The sequence below is a fragment of the Xenopus tropicalis genome, chromosome 6 (assembly GCF_000004195.4).
Source record: "Xenopus tropicalis strain Nigerian chromosome 6, UCB_Xtro_10.0, whole genome shotgun sequence".
Lineage (NCBI taxonomy): Eukaryota > Metazoa > Chordata > Amphibia > Anura > Pipidae > Xenopus > Xenopus tropicalis.
In genome coordinates, this window is record NC_030682.2 from 129,384,263 (window position 1) to 129,404,523 (window position 20,261).

Genomic DNA, 20,261 nt, shown 5'->3' on the forward strand with positions numbered 1-20,261 from the left:
AATGGAACAGTACAAATCTGAAATAATAATGATGGGCTACACTCTTTAATATTAATATCTGCCCATTAAAAATGCCTTTCATGTTTTATAGGGGACTTTTTCCCTGATTTCCTGGCTAAGAAAGCCTCTTCTTATTCCCACTGTAAGCCTATCCAAAGTGTGAATCACTCCGTCCAACCAAAATGAATCCTAAGGCTGAGAGGTTAAGTCCCTGGCTGAACACAGAAACAGCTTATAAATGTGAAATGTTAGGTTCCTGGCTGATTCTGAGTTCTTTGTGATGGCTGATTTGGTTGCATATACAATAAACTGGATACAGGGCCGCCATCAGAAACTTTCATAGTTTTATAAGTTTCTAGGCAGTTCTTGCCACTTAAGTAAATTGTGTACGTTTTGGTGCAACTTTACAGGTAACTTACTGATTAGATATATATGTACTGGTAAACAAATAAAAACTATTCCTTTGAAAACTCTCTGCGTCAAGCTGCTTGCGTGTCAGTAGTGCCGAAGGGATGAGGTATAGAAAGGAAGAGGAATGTATGTCCTGCACAGCAGAGAATGCCCCCTAATGCTGTAGTGGAGAATGCAGCCGGACTGAGGAAAAACGTGCTGCCTGAAAGAGCCCTAAAGAGCAAGCTCTTGTGCCCCATGGTGCTCCTGCACTTCTTCTCCCCCCTCAACCCCTAGGATCTCAGCACATGAGCCTGGTTTTGCCATTATCTCCAAATAGATAATCCACATGATAAAGAATCTGCACATTTACATTATTCCCTTATTCAAGGAACAGAAACCACGTTTCTTACTTCTTTCACTTTTGCAGCTTTTTCCATCTTCTCCCAAGGTGTATCCTTCAAAGCATTTGCAGAGGTAGGAATCGTCACTGCTCACACAGATATGCTCACAGCCATGGTCAAGGGACTTGCAAATATCTCGACCTGGGAGTAACAATATGTGTCACTGGGCAAGTCACCTTCTTGGGAAGGGAACTATGATCCGTACCCCCATTACCCATAAAGTACCAAAACATGGGATGTATATTATAAGACAGTTAACTTAAAGGTAAACCAACCCTAATTAAGCACAAGCCTTATTGACATTAAAATATCCCTCTGGGTTTTAATTGATTTTCTCTATAATACAGAGTAGCAAGAAGATACAGGTATGGGAGCTGTTATTCAGAATGCTCGGGACCTGGTGTTTTCCTGATAAGGGAACTTTCCGTAATTTGGATCTCCATAACTTAAGTCTGCTAAAAATCATTGAATAAACCCAATAGGATTGTTTTGCCCCCAATAAGGGGTAATTATATCTTAGTTGGGATCAAGTACAGGTACTGTTTTATTATTACAGAGAAAAGGGAATCATTTAACCATTAAATAAACCCAATAGGACTGTTCTGCCCCCAATAAGGGGTAATTATATCTTAGTTGGGATCAAGTACAGGTACTGTTTTATTATTACAGAGAAAAAGGAAATCATTTTTAAAAATTAGAATTATTTGCTTATAATCGAGTCTATGGGAGAAGGCCTTTCCGTATTTTGGAACTTTCTGGATAACGGGTTTCTGGATAAGGGATCCCAAACCCGTACTATGATTCGAAGATGATTAAATGTTTTCTAGTAGGCTTAAATGAAGGTGCTTCAAAAGAGCAGTCAGTGAAACTTTATTATTGTAAGGCATACTTACCCTTGACAGAGAATGTCTAATCTAAGTTGTTCAACTAGGTAATTGCATTTACACTTTAAAGCCTATATACAATTACAGGTCTTTGCAGCACTTACTTCTACATGTCTTTTTATCATCACGGAGGTCATAGCCTTCAAAGCAATGGCAAGTGTAGGAGCCTTCAGTATTTACACACAAGTGCTCACAGTCATGGTTGCTCAAAGCACAGTGGTCCACAGCTAAAAGGCAGGATGAGGGCAACGTCACTGTTTTGTGCTACTGAAGATGCACATAGTTACAAATGCATATTGCTGGGGGATAATAAACGGGTGCCCCTGCTTATAATAGTCTGCAATCTAAAATGGATGGGAAGTGAGAAATGCAGTGAGGGTGACCAATACGGTAGTCATGGTCCTGTTGGTCAAGATAGTAATGGTAAGGTCATAGTGAATAGGTTAAAACCAGTCTTTATTGTATGTGTGGGATGAAAGTAAAGGGGTTAAGAGAAAAGGTGGGACTTAAGTGAATGCTTGAAGGCCTAAAGGTTCTGGGAGATCCAGAGGACGGGTGCAAGAATATGTCTAGGGGAAAGTGATGCCGGTAATGTGGTTGATAGATGGTGTGAAAAGCGATTCCTCCAAAAATAAAATAAAAAAAAACAAGCTTTAAACCAATATCTTACCCCTGCAGGTTTTTAGGTCTTCAGTTAGGAGGAACCCTTCATAGCAGCGACAGGTGAAGGAGTCATCTGTATTCATGCAAATATGCTGGCACCCATGGTTGGTCTCAGCACAGCGGTCCACCTCTAATTCCAAAAGGAGACACAGGGTTACAGCGTAGAAATAAAAATGAACTGCCCAACGTTACAGACATTACATCCCCTGGGCCTCAAGCAATGACCTCTTTTTTATCTCATTGTATTAACTACTTAGAAAAATGACTTTCTGGGCACTGCTGAGAATAATGAGAATTTATATTTTCAGCAGAATTACCCGGAGGACAGAGATCAGGCCACTCTGAAATATCGTCCAAGCGGTACTTAAATAATTCATGAATTAGATCATTCTTTACAATGAAATACCGCACCTCTTGAGATCCGTGTTTGTCCCTATACGGATCAATCCAGTGAAAGGCAGTACTTAGGCTGATGAGTTTCCTCTGTACCATACCAGCTGAATAACAAGTAACGCTTTCCAATTATCAATTTTGGGAGATGATCCTGTACAGGCTCAGCACTGGTCTAGGTAATTTCCTACAGCTCAAAGTGCACAGGTTAATCCATAGCAGGTACATTGAGTGGATTAAAAACAGAATCTGAAGGCAATGCTTTCTCTGCCATCTTGTCCATCTAGAGCCCTATACACCTGGGTGGTGGCATAATTGTTTAAAGCAAGACTGGTCCTCTTTGCCATCCTTATGCTAGCCAGCCAGCAAGGAGTCCAAGGGTTATATAGCGCGCTCATTCCTTAGATCCCAAAAAGCAACTGGGTTTTGGTCCCTATATAGCCAAAATAGCATTACACAACATTCCCATTCATCATCCTACTTGTCTAGGACCCTAGAGCAGAAAGTGTTTAACAAATATCCTACCAGAAATATACAGATAATGGAATCAAACTGGATACATCAAAGGCCATTTTATATTTATTTACTGCTACTGGCAAGGGAGGCAGGAGAAACTCATGTATCACAAGGCTTTTTATACAACCTAAATCTGTATCTATGGGAACAGCACAGGTAGGAATATCTGACTTGTTTCCCACCAAGGGCCCAAAATCAGGGCCTATAGTATGAAGACCTATTTAAGATTTAGTGGGGGTAAATACCTAGTATCTAAATGTATATCCTTTGAACCATAGAATTCTGCCATTCCGCCATTTTTATAGTCATGTTTGCATATATCTGATGGATAACATTCAATGCTTCAACCAAAACCTCATTGAGGTTAATGGTGCCTGACAAAATATTACAGTAGGCAATGAGGCAACTAGCCCGAGCAAGGCCTAGTAGACATTTAAATAGATATTGGGGTAGCCCAATCCCTTTGCCCCTCTCTTTGCCTCTTTAACCAACTTAAAATGAACCTTAAATCAGCTTTTATATGTTCCTCCCATTTCTTGGTGTCCAAAACATCACTGAGTATGTCAGTTCTATAAATGCATTATCTGCTATGCTTTTATTTTAACATCATTTCACCAAAATGGCGGTCAAAGCCAGAAAGGGGTCAACGTACAAGGAATGAAGGATTATTCATCTCTGATGCAACTCACTTCTGCAGGTTTTTCCGTCCTGGTTCAATGCGTAACCTTTGTGGCATCTACATAAGAAGGAGTTGTCAGTGTTCACGCATTCGTGCTGGCATCCGTTCCTGCCCAAAGCACAGTGGTTGATTTCTGATGGAAGGAAAATGAGCAGATGGGTGCCCAGGGTTACAATGGGATGAAGCAGACTTCAGCAGCTTAATATAATCATACATCATTTATACTAATGATATAAATAGTATAAAACTGCCAATGGGGATTTACAAAGAAGGAAAATACTACAGGAACACATTCTTGCCACTTATGCTTTATACTGTATATGCCCCTATGTCTGTTTAAACCATTTTAAAAAAACTGGCTCTACACATCATTCCAATAGCATCTGGTTGATGTACAGATCTGTAGTTGTAGAAGACCCATGCCCATGAAACCATGTCTACCTTCCTGTTTGAGGCCTTTTATTCTAATAGGCCCCCTTGTAAGGCATGTTGTATCTGTATGAACTTATGGGGAACACATCAGTTGACAACCTATGGCCAATGTATCTAAGCATGTCTTATGCTTCAGCTGTGGTACGTCTGCTGCCACAATACTAGATGCCTCCTACATTTATCACTACTCACCAAAAAGCCAAGTGAAAGACGACAAGAGTCAATAAATAAATAAATAATCACCCTACAGCGACTATATTTTCCCTACACCTCATAATAGTAGTGTGAACTTGACCATTTATATGGCAAAAGGATCACAGAACTGAACTGAGGGTTGAAAATTAATATAATGACCGTATATACTCAAGTATAAGCCGATCCGATTCCTTTGCACCAAAGGAATGCCAGAGAGTTAAATCTTTAAGTCCATATACTCGAGTATAAGCCGAGGGTTACTTTTTCAGCACATTTTTGGTGCTGAAAAACTCGGCTTATACTCGAGTATATACGGTATATTCATTTTGGCAAATGAATAAAAGTGAGAATAGCAAAAACTAAGAGAGACTGGCATCAAATAGGGGTGCTACATAACTAATGGGCATTAGAAACCAGTGTAAAAACCAGAGTAGTGCCAAGAGGGACCAATGTACTGATGACCAGAAATCACCAGGTTTCAAAGTAGGTCAAAATGTATTCCAGATGGTGCATTTCATGTAAAGACTCACAGGCCTGGCCATGCATGTTGGTAGGGAACACCGCAGCTGAAATGGCGGAATTAACTTCCATACGATCAGTCATAAAGAGACTTACTTCGGCAAGTTTTCTTGTCGGGGTTAAGAGAAAATCCATTGCGGCATTTACAGACAAAGGAGTTATCATTATTCACGCACTCGTGCTGACAGCCATGGTTGGACATAGCGCAGTAGTCTGGTCCTGTAGATAAATAAGCCAACAACTATAGAGCTTGTGGTGAACTGTGTCAGATTTATTAAGGAGAAGGAAGGGTATAAACTAAGTAAGCTTTATCAGAAAGGTCTATGTAAATGCAGCCATAGGCACTCACAGAAACGCTGCACTGAGTCCTCTTTCAAAAGAAACACAGGATTTCTTGTCTCTTGTTTTGTAAACATGATGTTCCAGTGTCTGACTTCCTCTCTCAGAAACATCCTTAATTCCCATGGCCAGAGTCTGTGCAGCTCTCTCCTCTCCTGCCCCCCCTCCCATCAGAATGCTAATAACTCCCTCCCTTAGGCATGTGTGATCTCAGCTATAATGTGTAGAGACTGCAGACAGGAAGCTACTTAAAATGGCAGCTGCTATCTTAAGCAAACGGAGAAAGCGTCTAAAGCTGTTTACTCAGGTATATAATGTGGCAAATCTATTGGCAGTAAAATGCCAAAATTACTTTCCTTCTCCTTTAAGGGCAATCTCTGCATTCTTCAATTGCTGGCCCTACTAGATGCATCCAGACATCAGAACATTGCCTATAGATATATATATATATATAGGGCATATTTCCCTTACAATATCATGCATTTTTAGTAATATATTTATATATTTATAAATGTTTTCAGTTACGGTAAAGGTAAAGCATGCTATCTTGTGAAAATATCACATTATACTTTATATATCGTCTAATTAAAAATGGAATATATTGTAAATTTCAGACACGGATGCTTTTAAAATAAATCAATAAATTATGAATAAAGAAGAAATGAATGTACTTACTCCTGCAGGTTTTCTTATCTTGGTTGAGAATAAACCCCGGGTGGCACTGGCAGACGTAGGTGTCATTAACATTAATGCATTGGTGTTGGCAGCCATGATTACCCACGGCACAATAGTCTGTAACTGCAGAGGGAAGTCACATTGGATTCATCTACAGAACCTGATACACAAAGTGTGCTATAGTGCACTGCTCGACACGCTGTCCTGCTAAATCCTATCTGAATTGTTGGTCCTGTCATGTAAAATACATACATTTCTAATACCTTTGGATTTGTTGAGTTAATGGGTGAGTTTTCATACAACAACCAATTTCTTTTCCTCTAGCTCACCTAAACAATTATGGAAGCTAACGGGATACAGAGGTTAATGTAAAAAGAGGTGCTACACCTATGTTTATCATTAATCAAGGCCTTTCTATCCCTGCTAACTCTGCTTACACCCCGCACCATTTCATTTTTTTCCCTGTTATTTGCCTTATTTCTGTACAGACTGCCTGTCAGTTTCAGTCATCCATAACAATGATGGATTAGATTTCATGGCTTAGTTGCCAAGGGGAACCATATAACATTAATGATTGTGTTGGATGAACCAAAGGAACCAAAAATGACAGAAATTAGATCTCTGTTAGGGTCAGGCAGTTTCTGTCAACCACAGAATGCTGTAAGGATTGTTCAGCGTTCAAGGTTCATTCTTTAATGGAATTGTTTATGATTCCGATGCAATAAATTGCTAAGATTTTTCAGTCATCAAAAATGGAGTAAAAAGCACTAGCTTTTCTCATCCTACTTTAATTAGGCACCCAACATATTGGAAGAAAGTGAAATAAATGTGTCAGGCTTCCTTCTCTTGCCTCTCCCAGAAGAAGAATCCAGAAATACTTTATGTACTTAATAAAAACTACATTTGTGGTCTTATTCCATCTTGGAACACCCAGTTGGGGTTTGTTGAAACCCCTCATAGACTGCTGTTTACTTTCCGAGACATGAGTTCACAGATATTTTGCTTGTAAAGCCAAATGAAATAAGTCAATTATTTTTGACTTGGACTTCAATTATTTAATTTCCAGACTAGAGCCATACTCCTCAGGAGGTTTGTTGGAAAGAAACTAGAAAACCCAATAGGACCTTCTGTTTATTAGAATAAATAAAACTACTCTCCTAAATACCTTAGCTTTAACAACGCTTGGGTGACATAGAAAAATCCTGGTAAGAAATGGCCTTCCTCTGTATTGCTGGCTACCAGGCCAAACTGTACGCAGTGTTTTCTTTTAAAGAGATTATGGTTGCTACATGATTGGGCAAAATGCTTGGTAGAAATTACAAAAATGAAATCATAGCTTTATATGTTCTTAAGAGAAGGATTTCTTTTAGCTATGCACTAAGGCTAGACACTGGCAGATATGTTAGGGATGGTAGGCCAAATCAAATAAAAAGAACAAAGCAAGAAAAAAAGCAAAACAAGAAATTGGGAATAAAACGGAAAACAAAAAATGAAATATGGAAGGATGAAAGGCAGAATGGACTGGGAGATGAGAATATTAAACACAAAAACAAAAAGCTGTAAAGGGCAAAGGAAAGACAGAATAGGCAAGAATGTGCCACAAGAGAAAGATGGAAGTGCAAAATTGTAACAGTTCAGTTGTAAATAGCAACCAATCAGAGATTAGTCTTGATAACTCTACCACAAGACAATGAAAGCTGGTTCCTGTGGAAGGCCATGGGCACACAGAGCTCCCTTCTGCAGTATTGTGTATTTGCACTGTAAAAAAGTACAGGATCCAAAAATCCTAAAAAGTACAGGATTTGAAAATGCAGGAGCCTGCAGAAAAACGCAGACTGAGAGAAGCTGAGCAAATAATCCATGTGCCCATGGCCTTAGTCCAAGTAGTAGTAAAGAGGGTAAACTGAAAGAAGGAAGTGTCAAGATATAACATAGGAGGATTATTGGAAAGATTAGTAGATTCCAGAAGCAGCAGTGAAGATTGCACAATGCAGAGTTAAAACCAGCTAAAAATATAATTTGTAGTCAGCTTGATTAAATAATCCCTAGTGGAGCAGGAATACGTCCAAGATGAGATAACAGCGACAGGGGGATATTTACATTTCACAGGTTGATCACTCTTTTCCTTGGTCTATTAGTGAGATTGGTTCTCATCCCTATAAAGGGATAAAGGTGTCATTTGCAAAGGTCACTAATAGTAGAACCTGTGTTTCATTGGAATGAGTAGCCTAATTTATGGGAAATCTAGAGATTCCTGAATGCTTACATGGTTACATTCTGAGCAATTCCATCCTTCATGTTACTAAGCAACAAAACCAAAATGCGTCGACTAAGCAACCATTCACTTGTGAACCAAACAGGGAAAATATTTAATCAACAAAGGCAAATATAAATGAAGCAAAATGTTAAATCTACTGAAATTAGTAGAAGCTCGCAAAAAAAAAAAAAAACCAGGAGAGAATAGTGAAATGACTGGGGCTGGTTGGGCAATAACTCAATACAGAGTCGGTTCCTGATAATGTTCTGACCTGTGCTATGTATAATAATAATAATGCCACATCCAGCAGGGATACACAAGGAGAATATGTTTGCAGCTTGTTAGGATATGTCTAACATTTGATTTTGAATCTTGCAAACACTTGGCAAATTTTCACATGGGCAGTAACCCATAGCAACCATGTTTGTTTTCAGACAGCGACAGGATGATAAACAAAAGCAAACATTCGATTGGTTGCCTAGAGGCAAATCTGCCCAGTGTTTATAAATGAGCCCCAATATGTTATTCCTAAAGTGAATGTGTTTCTAGAGAAGGTTGTTGATCAAAGGTCACAGTTGCACCTGATTCCATAGGCAGGGCAAGGCCATTGTGACAATGGGGCTCATGTATCAACACTGGGCAAATTTGCCCATGGGCAGTAAGCCTTAGCAACCAATCAGTAAATGGCTTTTTCAGCTAGCTGCAGGTAGATCAATGAATGCAACATTTGGATTGGTTTCCATGGGTTACTGCCCATGGGCAAATATGCCCAGTGTTGATAAATGACCCCCAAAGTATCTCCAAGCTGTAAGACAGATAAGGGCAGGGAAAATGTGTCTGTGTGAGGATACTGCACAAATGAGTTCAATACAATGCTCAGAGAAGCTACTAAGGCAAAAATGACCTACCAGTACAGGATTTTCCATCAGCAGCCAATTTATAGGCTTCATAGCACTGGCACAAATATGATCCTGGGGTATTGACACAGATTTGCTCACAGCCATGTTTCTCGGTGGCACACAGGTCCTGGGCTATAGAAGACAAACTCTTTTAGTATTAATAAATAAACCCCAGAGGTAAATATTTCTAGCAAAGACCCCAGATTCTGTGTTACGTATTTGTTATTAGAAGGCACTTTTGGCTTCTGCAGTGGTCAGAACTTACTGCTGCACGTCTTCTCATCGGGATTCAGAACGTAGCCTTGCTTGCATTTACAAAGGTAGGAGCCTGGCGTATTGATACAAAAGTGATCACAACCATGTCTGGCTGTGCTACAGAGATGTGGAGCTGCAACAGAATAGATCATAAGTTTATTATTAATGCAATTAAGTTCTAATGGTTTGTTATTCCAAGCACTTTATATATAAATATACTTAATGGCAGGATGTACTAAGACAAAGCCAAGCCTTTAGAGAGGTATCTGCTCGACTTAGGTCTTTCCATTTTCTATTCAAATACTCATTTGATTAAAAACTCAATAGAGCCTCAGAATAAACCTGTTTTTGGTTGCTAGTTACTAAAGGCTGGGGATGCTGAGAGCTGTAGTTCAGGAACAGCTAAAGGGATACAGGTTGGGCACCAGATTGCCAGCCTTCCTGCACTGCCCCTTTTTCAAACTCCAGCCATATGTTCCAATGATATCCATCAGCATCTTGCGTGTAACCAGCATATTATTTGCTGCCAGAAGATATTCTTTACACAACCAGCCTGTTCAGCGCTACTTTCCATGGCCGGATCCAAGGAAAACGACATTAAATAATAAGTCTTCTGCCATTTTGCAGTAGCTGAATTCTAACACTCTCCTATTATTTCAGTCTGTGACCTAGGAAATGTGCTCTGAGAGCTGTGAGACTATAAATCATATATGGCTCATATATCCATGCACCCACCCCGCATACCTACTCATTCTTCCCTACTGTCACTACTGACTGTACATTTTTTTTATCATTTATTATTTGTTTATATATTGCTTTTTTTTGGTTTTGCTACTATTCCTGTGGTTTCCATCACAGCAAAGACTTGTGAGACCTCCCAGGCTCCATGAGTCAGGAGCTTAAGGCCTTTCCATTGCTGCTAAACCCGCCCCCCCATTAATGTATAATAAGTAAAGTATCTGGAAAAGTACAGTATCTGGAAAAATGATGACAAATGAAATCATTATCTTCAATAAGCCCCTTTCCCAAAGATTTGGGTATTTTACTATACTTATTCCAGAGAAGAATAACAGATTTTATAACTGTTTTAGGGCAGAAATTATGCTAAGGAACAGTAACACCAAAAAAATAAAAGCATGGCAAGCTAATGAAAATATAATGTACTGTTGCCCTGCACTAGTAAAAGTTGTGTGTTTGCTACAGAAACCATGGGGGTAGCCATGGGGGGAGCTATTCAAGCTGGAAAAAAGGAGAAAAGGCACAGGTTACATAGCAGATAACAGATAAGCTCTGTACAATACAATGGTGTCTTACAGAGCTTATCCGTTATCTGTATTGTAACCTTTGCTATTTAGCGCTATTTCAATTGGAATGGCTGCCCCCTTGACTACAAAGCACCTGTGTTGCTATAAACTATAGTAGTGTTTCAGAAGCAAACATTTATCAGTGCAGGGCAACAGTAAATTATATTTTATTTGCTTTGATACACTTTCATTTTCTTGAAGTGACCATTCCTTTATATCTTTTGGTTCTGTGTAGGAATGGTAAAAGGGCCACTATAGCCTCTCACACTGCCGGAGTGGCAGCGGTGCTTTGCCACGAGACCCAGCAGGTTACCAGGTCCCTGGTACCAGGAAAGATAAAATAGCTGGTGGGAGATAAATGTTAGGTACCTCGCAGTGATTATGATACCTGATACCCTGGGCCGGTGCACCTGTTAGAAGAAAACTGTACTTGCCCAAAATACTTCGATGAGAGTCCCACGGATCATACAGTAATGATAACATTACCCACCACCAATGCAGGACCCCCAGAAGCTCAAAGCGCTGAGAAACTCACAACTTTTAGTTCCACTTACCACATAGTTTGTTCTGGAAAACTGTTGTCAGTGTTTCGATTTGGCTAAAATTTGCCACCAAAAACACGTGCTCGGTGTGGGGCTCACTTCCAATGGTTTTTAAAGTGCTCATGTCGACTCGGCCAACCCCAACGGCAAAGATAAGAATGCCAGAGTTCCTCGCCTTCGCTGCAATTTCCGCTACTGGATCCTGTGGCCGCCCATCTGTTACAATCATGGCGATTCTTGGCACGTGTTGGTTTAAGGGCCGTGCCCCTTCAGATTCAGAGAAGGCAATGTTCATGGCATACTGGATAGCCAGTCCAGTCATGGTGCCGGTGGCCAAATGCATCATTCTTTTCACTGCTCTTTCAATGTCCATTTTTTTCTTGTACGTCTTCAGAGAAAACTCGTTTTTCACAGTGCTGCCGTACTGCAGGAGTCCGACCCTCGTGGTATCTGGGCCAATGTCTAGAAACTTCAACATGGTGATAAGAAATTCCTTCACCTTCTCAAAGTCAGGGGGCCGTACGCTGCGAGAGCTATCAATGATGAACACAAGATCCAGCGGCTTGTTATGGCACGCACTCCCTGGTAAATGTGAGCAAAATGATTGGTAAAGTCAATCCACATCTTTAAAATACACCATGATAGCTTATTCAGCTGGCTAGGGATGCTGGGAAACCAGAAGCAGCCTGCACATAATGGGGGCCCAAAGCAGCTATAGGAAGATTAGGAGGGGCATTCACTAATGTTCGTAATTTGTAAATCCACGCGATTCTGGTTCTGTTTAGACTAAAGGGTCCCATTTACGAAAGCACACATTTTTGGTTGTTATAAGCACAATTGGAAAAAATTTGAAGTAACCACGATAATTCTGACTTTGAAACTTCAATGCATGATTTTGGAAGCCTTCCATAGGACACAATGGCACTCTGCAGCTCCAACCCGGCCCAAGGAAAGTCTCCCATAGGGCTCAATGGCACTCTGCAGCTCCAACCCGGCCCAAGGAAAGTCTCCCATAGGGCTCAATGGCACTCTGCAGCTCCAACCCGGCCCAAGGAAAGTCTCCCATAGGGCTCAATGGCACTCTGCAGCTCCAACCTGGCCCAAGGAAAGCCTCCCATAGGGCTCAATAGCACTCTGCAGCTCCAACCTGGCCCAAGGAAAGCCTCCCATAGGGCTCAATAGCACTCTGCAGCTCCAACCTGGCCCAAGGAAAGTCTCCCATAGGGCTCAATGGCACTCTGCAGCTCCAACCCGGCCCAAGGAAAGTCTCCCATAGGGCTCAATGGCACTCTGCAGCTCCAACCCGGCCCAAGGAAAGTCTCCCATAGGGCTCAATGGCACTCTGCAGCTCCAACCCGGCCCAAGGAAAGTCTCCCATAGGGCTCAATGGCACTCTGCAGCTCCAACCTGGCCCAAGGAAAGCCTCCCATAGGGCTCAATAGCACTCTGCAGCTCCAACCTGGCCCAAGGAAAGCCTCCCATAGGGCTCAATAGCACTCTGCAGCTCCAACCTGGCCCAAGGAAAGTCTCCCATAGGGCTCAATGGCACTCTGCAGCTCCAACCTGGCCCAAGGAAAGTCTCCCATAGGGCTCAATGGCACTCTGCAGCTCCAACCCGGCCCAAGGAAAGTCTCCCATAGGGCTCAATGGCACTCTGCAGCTCCAACCCGGCCCAAGGAAAGTCTCCCATAGGGCTCAATGGCACTCTGCAGCTCCAACCCGGCCCAAGGAAAGCCTCCCATAGGGCTCAATGGCACTCTGCAGCTCCAACCCGGCCCAAGGAAAGTCTCCCATAGGGCTCAATGGCACTCTGCAGCTCCAACCCGGCCCAAGGAAAGCCTCTCATATGGCTCAATGGCACTCTGCAGCTCCAACCCGGCCCAAGGAAAGTCTCCCATAGGGCTCAATGGCACTCTGCAGCTCCAACCCAGCCCAAGGAAAGTCTCCCATAGGGCTCAATGGCACTCTGCAGCTCCAACCCGGCCCAAGGAAAGTCTCCCATAGGGCTCAATGGCACTCTGCAGCTCCAACCCGGCCCAAGGAAAGTCTCCCATAGGGCTCAATGGCACTCTGCAGCTCCAACCTGGCCAAAAGATAGTCACGATACCGAAGCTTGAATGAATTCCGAAATGGTCATAGTTTTTGCGAAAAATACAACTTTTTTGTGGAAGTTAACGAAAACTACAAAAAAGTTGTGCAATTTTAATGATATTATCGTGGTCATTACAAAAAGTGCTAAATATTAGAAAAAATATGATTTTTTTCTGAAAAAAAAATCGTGCTTTCATGAATGGGCCCCTAAAAGTCATATTTGCATGAAAATTTTTTTTTTCTCCATTTATTATACATCAAAACCATAAAAAACACAAATGTAAAATTAAATCATCTAAAAGCTGTTAGTGTCATGTAGGTGTCCTAGGAAAATATTTATTTATTTGGTTTTAGAGGTTTGGGTTTTATTTTTCATTTGTCAAGTCCACAGAGATTTGTAGAAAATTGTAAAAACCACAAAAAATGTGTGGTTTTTGTGTTTATTTCTTTATCGTTCTGCATTTTCATTCATTTGTGCTTTTTCAGTTTGGATATTTTAATAAAGGACTAGACATTCGTGGTTTTAGTGGAAATGAGTCTATACGTGGTTTCAAAAACCTCTAAAACCATGAAAATCAGAATGTTGGTAAATCTGCCTCTAATGCATGGGTTTTACTGTTGTGCATCAGTTCAGAAATTCCTTTTGCTTTTCCCCTAATGGAAAATCACACAGAGCAATTGCTTTTTCATGGAAACTGCCTCTCTATAGTGAGTATAATTAGGACTCAGCTTTTCCACATACAGTAATAAAGGTATTTGCAAAGCTGCCCATGAAATGAACTTTATGGCCGCGGCAACCTGTAACTCTGTGCAGCCGGCTAACAATACATTTCATGTGATTCCTATTGACCAAACCCACATTGACTCCAGTTTCATTACAGAACAGAGTTATAAAGAGAGTTTGGGTTGAACTACAGAAAAGAGTCACTTTGTGGGATCCCCAATCCTTTTTGGCTGTAAGAAAATCTAAAAAAAATTGGGGTCAAAGACAAGCATGAAAAATGTATCTGTAGTTGCCAAATACGTGTTGCTATTGGCTATTTGGTAGCCCCTATCTTGACTGGCAGCCTACAGGAGGCTCTGTTTGGCAGTACACCAGGTTTTTATGCAACCAAAACTTGCCTCCAAGCCAGGAATTCAAAAATAAGCTTTGAGGCCACTGGGAGCAACATCCAAGGGGTTGGGGAGCAACATGTTATACCTAAGCCACTGGTTGGGGTGCCTCTCCAGCTTTTACATTTTCTGCCAGTCCCTCTGCTATCCCAATCCCTTGCCTACACAGTTCCAACAGGTTGTACCTGGTCCTTTGTTTTATTTTTGCAAAAGAAAACCCCAATATTAGCACTATTAGGGCCCATACTGTCAGTACATGCCAGTAGATAAATCTGCCCAGTTTTCAACCAAACAGAACATCTTTTTTCTCTATTTTCCATTGGAATCTGTTCAGAATAGTACACATATACTGACCAATGGATGGTCAATCTATCCAGTTTCCAGTGCTCTTATCACAGAGATGATATAAGACCACTTTCTCCTTTCAAATGCACTCCCACCCATCCCTGTTTCCCTAAGCCAGTACAATACAAGAATAAAATTCCATGTAGTACATGAACACATCATCCTGTCCTGCCAATTGTACATACAGCAAAAGAGGAATTTCTCTATAAGACTTGAAACCATTAATCTGTTGTTGGAACGGGTGAGTGATGGCGTATATTTATGTTATGTGTATGTAACTGAACAAAGTCCATACTAAAAATCATTAGGCTTTTGGCACTGGAGCTGCTCTCCTTGCACAACATCTCTCTGCTCTTTCCCAGATGTTTTGCTCTTGTAACAAATATTTCTACAAGTTCTGTAAATCTTTGGTTACATTTAAATGGCCGCTGGGTATTCGTATAAAACAATGAGAAGGAGAGGTAAATGGTCCCTGTTGGTTAGAGTGTATGGAATCTAGGCTATGCCCCAGCAAGTGAAGAAGCCTACAGCATAATAGGGGCCATTAACTAATGTGGTGGCTAGGGCAAAGGCAAAATACCATTACAAGCCATCATGCCTACCCTCTGGCTGCAGCTCGGGACCTAATTTTCCCCATAAAATTCTGCATTCAGCAGGACTGGCATAGGGGGCAGAGGGAGGCATGTTGGCATCTACAGTAAGGACAGTGCTGCCCCCTTACAATAACTGCTCCCTTACAGCCATGGCACTGCCTCCAAGAAATCACCGTAGTCACAGCAGAGCAGCTGGAGCAAGACACAGGGTGGCCTGATTTGTCCTAGGTTTATTTGTGCCTTGTCTTTAGCCGGATTATTAGGGAATTTTTGCTTTGATTACTGAGTACATGAACACATTTTCAGGCCCCTGGCTTCACACATTTATAAACGACTGAGCAGATACGTAGGCTGTTCTAGATGACTTTTCAAGGTGCTGCGCTGTGAACAGCCTTTGGTGTTTTGAGAAAATGCCCAGCACATTTCCAGATTGTTTCCAGTTAGCAATAAGAATGGTATGTGACTTATTCTAGGATCACTGGAATGGCCAGGAATCCATTATGTGCAAATATATCAACTGCCCAACACTGTAGGTGCTACCTGCAAGGAAGCCAGCACAGCGCTTATTATCATTTACTAACAATTTATAGGAGGTGCTTTTATATCAACATTGTATTTAATGTAATAAGAACACAATTTCTAATGACCTAAAACTCAACACTAAAGGGCACTAAAGAAGGTGAATGATCAAATAAAGCAAGGGGGCAGCAAAAATAATATTGCTTATGGCACTCATTCATTATAGATTACTTATTAAATGGTTCTTAGTTTTGTATATGTGTAAAGGAACAGTAACACCAAACAAATGAAAGTGTTTTAAAGTAATTATTATATAATGTACTGTTGCCCTGCACTGGTACAACTGGTGTGTTTGCTTCAGAACTACTACTATAGTTTATATATACAAAACGGATGTGTAGGTTTGGGGGCAAATAGCACAAACATACCAGCACAGGACAAAGGTTTCCAGTGAATAACAGAATAAGGATAAAGCTCTGTAAAACTCTGTTGTATTTTACAGAGCTTATCTGCTATCTGTTATGTAACCTGAGCCTTTTCTCCTTTGAATAGCTGCCCCCAAATCTACAGTATATGCCAATCCACACTCACCAGCACACCCTGGCCTTTCTACTCTGTTCCGCCTGGTGCACGGTATTTAGAGAGACTTCAGCACTCTCCACCATGTTCCAAATAGCGCAAAAATACCAGCACAGGACTTGTTTAAGCGGGATAAAACCTGCTGATTTTTAATAGTAGCAAACCATATAACGTTTCGGGGGCACGCCCCTTCGTCAGACATGCGTGCCCCCAAAACATTATATGGTTTGCTACTATTAAAAATCAGCAGGTTTTATCCTGTGCCGGTATTTTTGCACTATTTGGAACATGGTGGAGAGTGCCGAAGTCTCTCTAAATACCGTGCACCAGGCGGAACAGAGTAGAAAGGCCAGGGTGTGCTGGTGAGTGTGGATTGGCATATAGATTTTGGGGCAGCCATTCAAAGGAGAAAAGGCTCAGGTTCCATAACAGATAGCAGATAAGCTCTGTAAAATACAACGGAGTTCTACAGAGCTTTATCCTTATTCTGTTATTCACTGGAAACCTTTGTCATTTAGCCCTAATTCAATTGCCTTCATTACTACACAGCAGCTTGTTTATATAAATGATTGGAATATTTATGAGGCAAACAGACCAATTTTATCAGTACAGGGTAAAAGTACATTTTATTTTATTTACTTTAACCCCCTTTTTTTAGTGTTACTGGTGCTTTAGGGGGCTACATATTATCCTAGTATAGGTGATCAAGCAAATCCAAGGATGTAAACTCAGGGTGGCTAGGCATAAGGGCAACCACCCAGAGTGCAATTTACTCGCCCCCCGCAATAGATTGCTGCTATTGCGAGAGAGTACCTATTTTAATGACATAAGCAGAAACCAGGTCCCTGCACATCAGGCCATTCCCAAGGAATTCTACTGTTTGGCGAGTATAACAAGAGGATTGGCCTTGGAGTAAGGGGGATAAAGGGAAACAGATAAATAGCAGCCCTATAGGAAAGCATAAAGGCAAGACAACACTTTCCCACTTCCATGGGGCACATTCACAGAGATCATTCACAGAGATATCAGGTGGCTCATTTCAAATTGAATAGTTACCCCTAACAGGACTAAAGAGATTTATTTTTGCCAATGTTCATGTTTGGGAAATGAGGAAGGGGAGAAGCAAATATCTTTTCCAGGTCACTTCTAAAGACCATAAGATGGACAGACAAGAACCTGGAAAAGAACATGGCTCCTATCAGGTCAAAACACCATGTAGCAGATGTACAATACACATTGCTTACAGTGGCCATACACAGGGTGACCTTATCTGAATAAAGATCCTGTGGGAAGATTGGCTGAATATTGGCAATTTGGCCACCTGGAATCAGCAGATCCAAGAGGACACGGGGAAGGTCTATTGGAAGAGGGCTTAGTGTACACAGACCAACCGTCATCTGTCAAAAATGTCTATTGAAACAGCTACCCCTACCAAGGTGACATGTATGTCAAGGCATAAGGGATGAAATCATATCAAACTGAGCATGTATATCTCACATGCAGAACCACACTCTTCTTGTTCCTAAAATGGATGATTTGCCTTGTGTCCCAGACATGCTACATTAACTCTTAAGGTTTGGTACCAGGGTCATCACCATTAAAAACTGTTCATGGTTTATTTTCAGTGGCACAGTTTACTGTCTGAAATGGCAAACTTCGATTCATCCCTCTACAATACCCTCTGGCCCAGGGTGTTCTATGTATGGGTTTGAATGTACCGAGAGACCAAGAAAAAGAAGGACATTTCCCAAAAGGAAGGCAAAAGGGAAATTCAGAAAGAATAATATGCCTTGCATTGTCTTCCAAGTTATCCTATTGTTAAAAAAAAATGGAATAAATGCAATGAAAAGCCAGATTATTGCTGACATTAAATATAAATGGGGAGGGTGCAGTACATTTTATTACTTCTGGAATAATAACATGATTTGCTTATCTCTCTGTGTCTAGCGCATTTCCACTCTTGCTGTACATTCCAGCAGAAAATGACCTTGTTAGACAGGGATGATAGAAACCAACTGAAAATAACCCTATCTAATGAACATTAGGATGAAATGTTTCCTGTTACAAAAATGCTTAATAACGTTAGATCCAACAACTGTGTCCCTCACGCAGAAGGAGACCATTTGGGGAAGGTTCTATTGAACCCGGCTGAATATAGGCATCATGCAATAGAGTTTTCCTACAGCTCTGTTCTGTGCCTTTTAACCCAGGGAATCATTTTCTCGCTGTACTTAAAACGAAAGAGATGATAAGCAAAATTGTTTAGGTTGGCTTCCAAATGCTACAACCATGCATTTACTACATGTCTCTGCTCCTTTCCACCAGACTTGCCCCTATATGTAATAAAAGGCACTAAGTTTCCCCAGTAGCAGCAACCTAGAGCAACCAATAAGATGTTTGCTTTTAGACAGGTGACCAGAAAATTTTACCTGCTGATTTGTTGCTATGGGTTGCTGCACCTTGGCAAACTTACTGCCTTTTATTACATAACCCCTTGGTGTCATCCCTTGATAACATGTCATCTCTTTACAACATGTATACCATACATTTCTGTCTCTATCTTCATCCAATGAGCTTCTACCTTTCTACCTTCTACTTTGCCCATCTCTAAGGATTCTAAGCTGCATCTTTAGGTTTTTACTAGGGATGCACTGAATCCATTTTTGGATTTGGCTGAACCCCTGAATCCTTTGTAAAGGATAGTGATAAGCTAATTAGGTTTTTGAAGGGTTAAATGTTGCTGCGTGCGAATTGCGCAGCAAAAAATGTTCAACTTCCATGTTTATGTGACAAAAAGTCAAATGGTTTTAGGATTTGGTTCGGCCAGGCCCGTGAATTCGTCCGAATCCAAATCCTGCCAAAAAAGGCTGAATAACGAACCAAATCCTGGATTCGGTGTATCCCTAGTTTTTACATCTGTGCAAACTTTATCCTCTGTAAATGTTCTAGAAAGAACCTAACTCTTAAAAGTAGAAAAAGAATGTCTGTATCCAACAGTTTTCTGTTAATACCATTCCTTCACTATAACTATTGCCATCAACTCACTCCTAAAGAGAAGATACTGTAGTGGTCTGGGCAATGTAGATTCAGCAATAGTTTGGAGTTGCATTAAAAGCTCATTGGTGCTCCCCAAACATTCCCATTTGGGTTGAAATGTTACACTTGCAACTGTGCTGCCACCAGGATCTTTTCTTTCTACAGAGATAACTGCAGTGCTTTTGTGTAGGCATCAAGAACTGCTGTAAATCCACCACTAAATGAACTGATTGAGGAAGATCACCCCAAAAATGGTTAGTTATGTCCTTAGAAAGTGACTCTGAAATGAGCTTCAAGAAAAGCCACGTCTTTACCTTTCTGCAGAACAAGAAGACCTTTCAGTGTCAGTGGGTTTATTTTGGAAGAAGGCTGATTTTACTAGAAAGAGCTCTTTGTGGGACTGAACTGTCGGCAAGGCATGAGTCAGACTTAATAACTAAAGATCTCGCACTCTTTCTAAAAACCTAATTGCCATGAAGAATTGGACTGTCATCTTTTAGCCACAAGATTCAACATCAGTGTTTAACTTCAAGCCGTATTTAAGTTTTCCTTTATGGAACAGCAATATTTTATTAGGTTGTCAGGCTTCCTCATAGGTACGCCTTTCTGTCTCCTCATCTGCCTTCTACCTACTCCATGGTG

General features: G+C 41.0%; 1 protein-coding gene across 2 annotated transcripts in view; it reads right to left on the minus strand.

The window, feature by feature from the left end:
* Nucleotides 1–20,261, minus strand: part of matn2 (matrilin 2) — a 34,837-nt gene that overhangs the window by 6,171 nt on the left and 8,405 nt on the right. For both annotated transcript variants that reach the window (XM_012964455.2, NM_203907.1), the window contains 9 exon segments: nucleotides 11,356–11,925; nucleotides 9,508–9,630; nucleotides 9,252–9,374; nucleotides 6,087–6,209; nucleotides 5,169–5,291; nucleotides 3,937–4,059; nucleotides 2,349–2,471; nucleotides 1,783–1,905; nucleotides 804–935 (listed from right to left, as the gene is read on the minus strand). In XM_012964455.2, coding sequence (XP_012819909.2) covers nucleotides 804–935; nucleotides 1,783–1,905; nucleotides 2,349–2,471; nucleotides 3,937–4,059; nucleotides 5,169–5,291; nucleotides 6,087–6,209; nucleotides 9,252–9,374; nucleotides 9,508–9,630; nucleotides 11,356–11,925 — 1,563 coding nt within the window.